The 3,312-nt window shown below is 39.0% G+C and overlaps 1 protein-coding gene across 1 annotated transcript; it reads left to right on the top strand.

Moving 5' to 3' along the window:
- The first annotated feature begins 2,334 nt into the window (after positions 1–2,334).
- LOC142432317 (olfactory receptor 7A10-like) lies at positions 2,335–3,312 on the top strand. The gene has a single exon (XM_075537449.1). It carries the CDS (start codon positions 2,392–2,394, stop codon positions 3,310–3,312), a length of 921 nt encoding a protein of 306 aa, XP_075393564.1. The 5' UTR covers positions 2,335–2,391.

The raw sequence follows: 3,312 nt of genomic DNA, 5'->3' as shown, positions 1-3,312 counted from the left end.
CTCAAATCTATTCTGACTCATAGAGACCTTGTAGGACAGCATGTAACTGTCCCCATGAGTTTCCAAGATTTGACTCAGTCGATGGAGCAGAAAGCCTCAACTTTCTCACATGCAGAGACTGGTGATTTCAGACTGCTGATCTTGATGTTGCAGCTTAATGATAATTCACTATCCCACCAGGACTACTGGATTAGATATTAGAATACTGCTAGCTCCACAGCATGAATTAGGAAATATTCCTTCTGCTCTTGCTTTCTGGAAGAGATTATAGAGAATTTATGTCATTACTATTGTTTTAAGGCTTGTAGAGTCCACTAGCATGTGACAAGTATATTAAACTATCACTGTATTTAATATCAAAATGACACCTCAATGCCCTGAATTTTTGAAAAGGAATGAAGATAAGTTATTTTTTAAATTCTCTGCCATATTCTACATATGAATATTTCAATCAATTAATCTATTTTAATATTTCATTTATAATGTGAGGATAGGAATTCATTTACATCATATATTAAAATATTTATCTAGTTCGTTAAGTCCACTATTTTTACATTTTTGGTATAGTGGGGTTTAGAACTTGGTAATATAACCTTCCTTTCTCTGATTATACAAAGCTTGTACTAATTTCCTTTCTCCCCCTTTTGTTTCCTTCATTCCTTCCTTCCTCTCAGTAGACTGGCTTTCTGTCACATGGCAGAAGATGGCCTGAAATAAAATCTCTGCTAAAGGGATTACTGGTTTTTGAAATACCCAAAGATCTGGTTTTGGATTATTGACTCTCAACTCAGTTCTCATAGGAGAGTGAAACTGATTTTATTTTTAGTACTTTTTTGTCATTGAATTGTCTCAGCATCCATAACACACCATCATAGATCAATGTGGAGAGAGCAGGAGCAGTTATCAGTAAATGAGATACACGTTGAGCAGACACCTTAAGCTGCCCTTTACTGTCCAAAAAGGGAAATACTATATCACCTAGAAACTGAGGCAAGAGTAACTTTTGTGGGAGGCTGACTTACATACCATTCATATACATTATATTAGTATATACGGATAACTTTACATTCTATCATTTAACAGTGTTGATGCTGTCAGCTGTCACCAAGTCAGCTCCAACTCTGGATGAACCCAAGTGTGCAGAGTAGAACTGGGCTTTGGGATTCTCAAGGTTGTGACATTTGGGAAGCAGATCACCAGGACTGCCTTTAGATTCCTCCGTAATGCCTAACTTTTGTAAATGCCTAGCTTTTGACGAGTAGTCAAGTGCTTGCTCATTTGCACCACTTAGCACATCAGCATAATATAATAGGATATGCTGTAACGTTTTGTGTTATAATAATACATACAAAACTACTAAATGACCCGAAAGTTCTCAATCATGGAGTCTTTTACAACCTCATAACCATCTGATCCCATATTTCCATCATTTTAAAATACAATTTCAGTCCAGATTCCTTTTTTGCACCTCAGTTACACCATCCACCGTGGTGTCCGAGGGGTGAGGAATAGTCCCGTGTCGGGGGGAGCACAGGCGCTGTCTCTGTACAACGTGCCCTGCTTGTGACTAGCATCCTTACTGCATTCAGGTTTCTGCTATAAGCCTCTGTATCAGAAGTGATTATACTAAGAAGCATTTCTTGTTACTCTATAACTGGTTTACATCTCACTTTAAATTACGTGGCTTACAGACCTGACCATCATTCAAGAAATCACACACATTCTGATTTAACTCATCCAGTGCTGTTCCTTGATGTACCATAACTGATCCCGCTGCCTCTTTGTGTTTCCTGTTTCTATTCCTCCTTCCTCCATAACCCTCTGAATTTTGTCCCTGGGCAAGTGCTGGTCTCTCAAACTTATATAGTTGAATATTGGTACATGGAGGAGAGTTCTGTTCCAGACATGACTGCTGTTTTCATGCTTCATGAGTCAATTGGACCAATTGTTTACATGTGACTTCCAAATTCCTTCATTCTTGCTACCTCTGTAAGGGATGAGTTCAAAATTTGCATCTTCTGCTGTTCACATCAAATAAGGGTAAGAATTTTATATTTTCACTGAGGTTCCCAAAACTTTCAGAAACAATTGGCATAAAATATCAGGTCATACACATTTGTTGAACTGGCATTCAGTCTTAAGGAATTTGTAGAAAAATATAATGTTTTAGGCGAAAGGTGGTATTAGAAGAAAGGACAGCTTGACAGTTTCAGCATCAAAGTGAATATTGAGTACATGAACATCAAGAAAAAGAGATATACAGATATTAACAGGGATTAATTAATTAATTGTCTAAATTTTAAATGAAAATATATCCCATAAACCATTGTTATCCGCTTATGGAAGAGTTTACAGTGCTCTTTTCTCTTTCCCAGTAGTTTCATCAGCTCCATGGAATCAGGAAACCACACTCAGATTCCAGAATTCATCCTTCTGGGGCTTTCTGAAGAGGCAGAGCTGCAACCCCTCCTCTTTGGACTGTTCCTCTCCATGTACCTGGTCACCATCACTGGGAACCTGCTCATCATCCTGGCCATCACCACAGACTCCCACCTCCACACACCCATGTACTTCTTCCTCTCCAACCTCTCCTTTACTGACATCTGTTTCACATCCACCACCGTCCCAAAGATGCTGATGAACATCCAAGGGCAGAACAAAGTAATTACATATGAAGACTGCATCACCCAGATGTTTTTTTTCTTGCTTTTTGCGGTCTTAGACAACTTCCTATTGACAGTGATGGCCTATGACCGGTTTGTGGCCATCTGTCACCCACTGCACTATATTGTCATCATGAACCCAAGATTCTGTGGCCTCCTTCTTCTGGCTTCCTGGGTATTATCATTTCTGCACTCTGTATTAAATGCTTTAATGGTTTTGCATTTGTCTTTCTGTACAGAATTGGAAATCTCCCATTTTTTCTGTGAACTTAATCAGGTCATCCAACTTGCTTGTTCTGACACATTCCTCACTGACTTAGTCATGTATTTAACAATTGGAATTTTGGGTGCTATTCCACTCATTGGGATCCTTTTCTCTTACACGAAGATTGTGTCCTCCATTTTGAAAATTTTATCAGTTAGGGGGAAATATAAAGCGTTTTCCACCTGTGGATCTCACCTCTCCGTGGTCTCCTTGTTCTATGGTACAGCTTTCGGGGTTTATCTTAGTTCTGCTGCTATTGAAAACTCCAGGGCCACTGCAATAGCTTCAGTGATGTACACTGTAGCCACACCCATGCTGAATCCTTTTATCTACAGTCTTAGAAACAAAGACATAAAGCAAGCCCTAAGGAAACTTTTCAGCTGA

Source organism: Tenrec ecaudatus, chromosome 1 (assembly GCF_050624435.1).
Source record: "Tenrec ecaudatus isolate mTenEca1 chromosome 1, mTenEca1.hap1, whole genome shotgun sequence".
In the NCBI taxonomy this organism is placed as follows: domain Eukaryota; kingdom Metazoa; phylum Chordata; class Mammalia; order Afrosoricida; family Tenrecidae; genus Tenrec; species Tenrec ecaudatus.
This window is presented reverse-complemented; position numbering and strand designations above follow the sequence as displayed.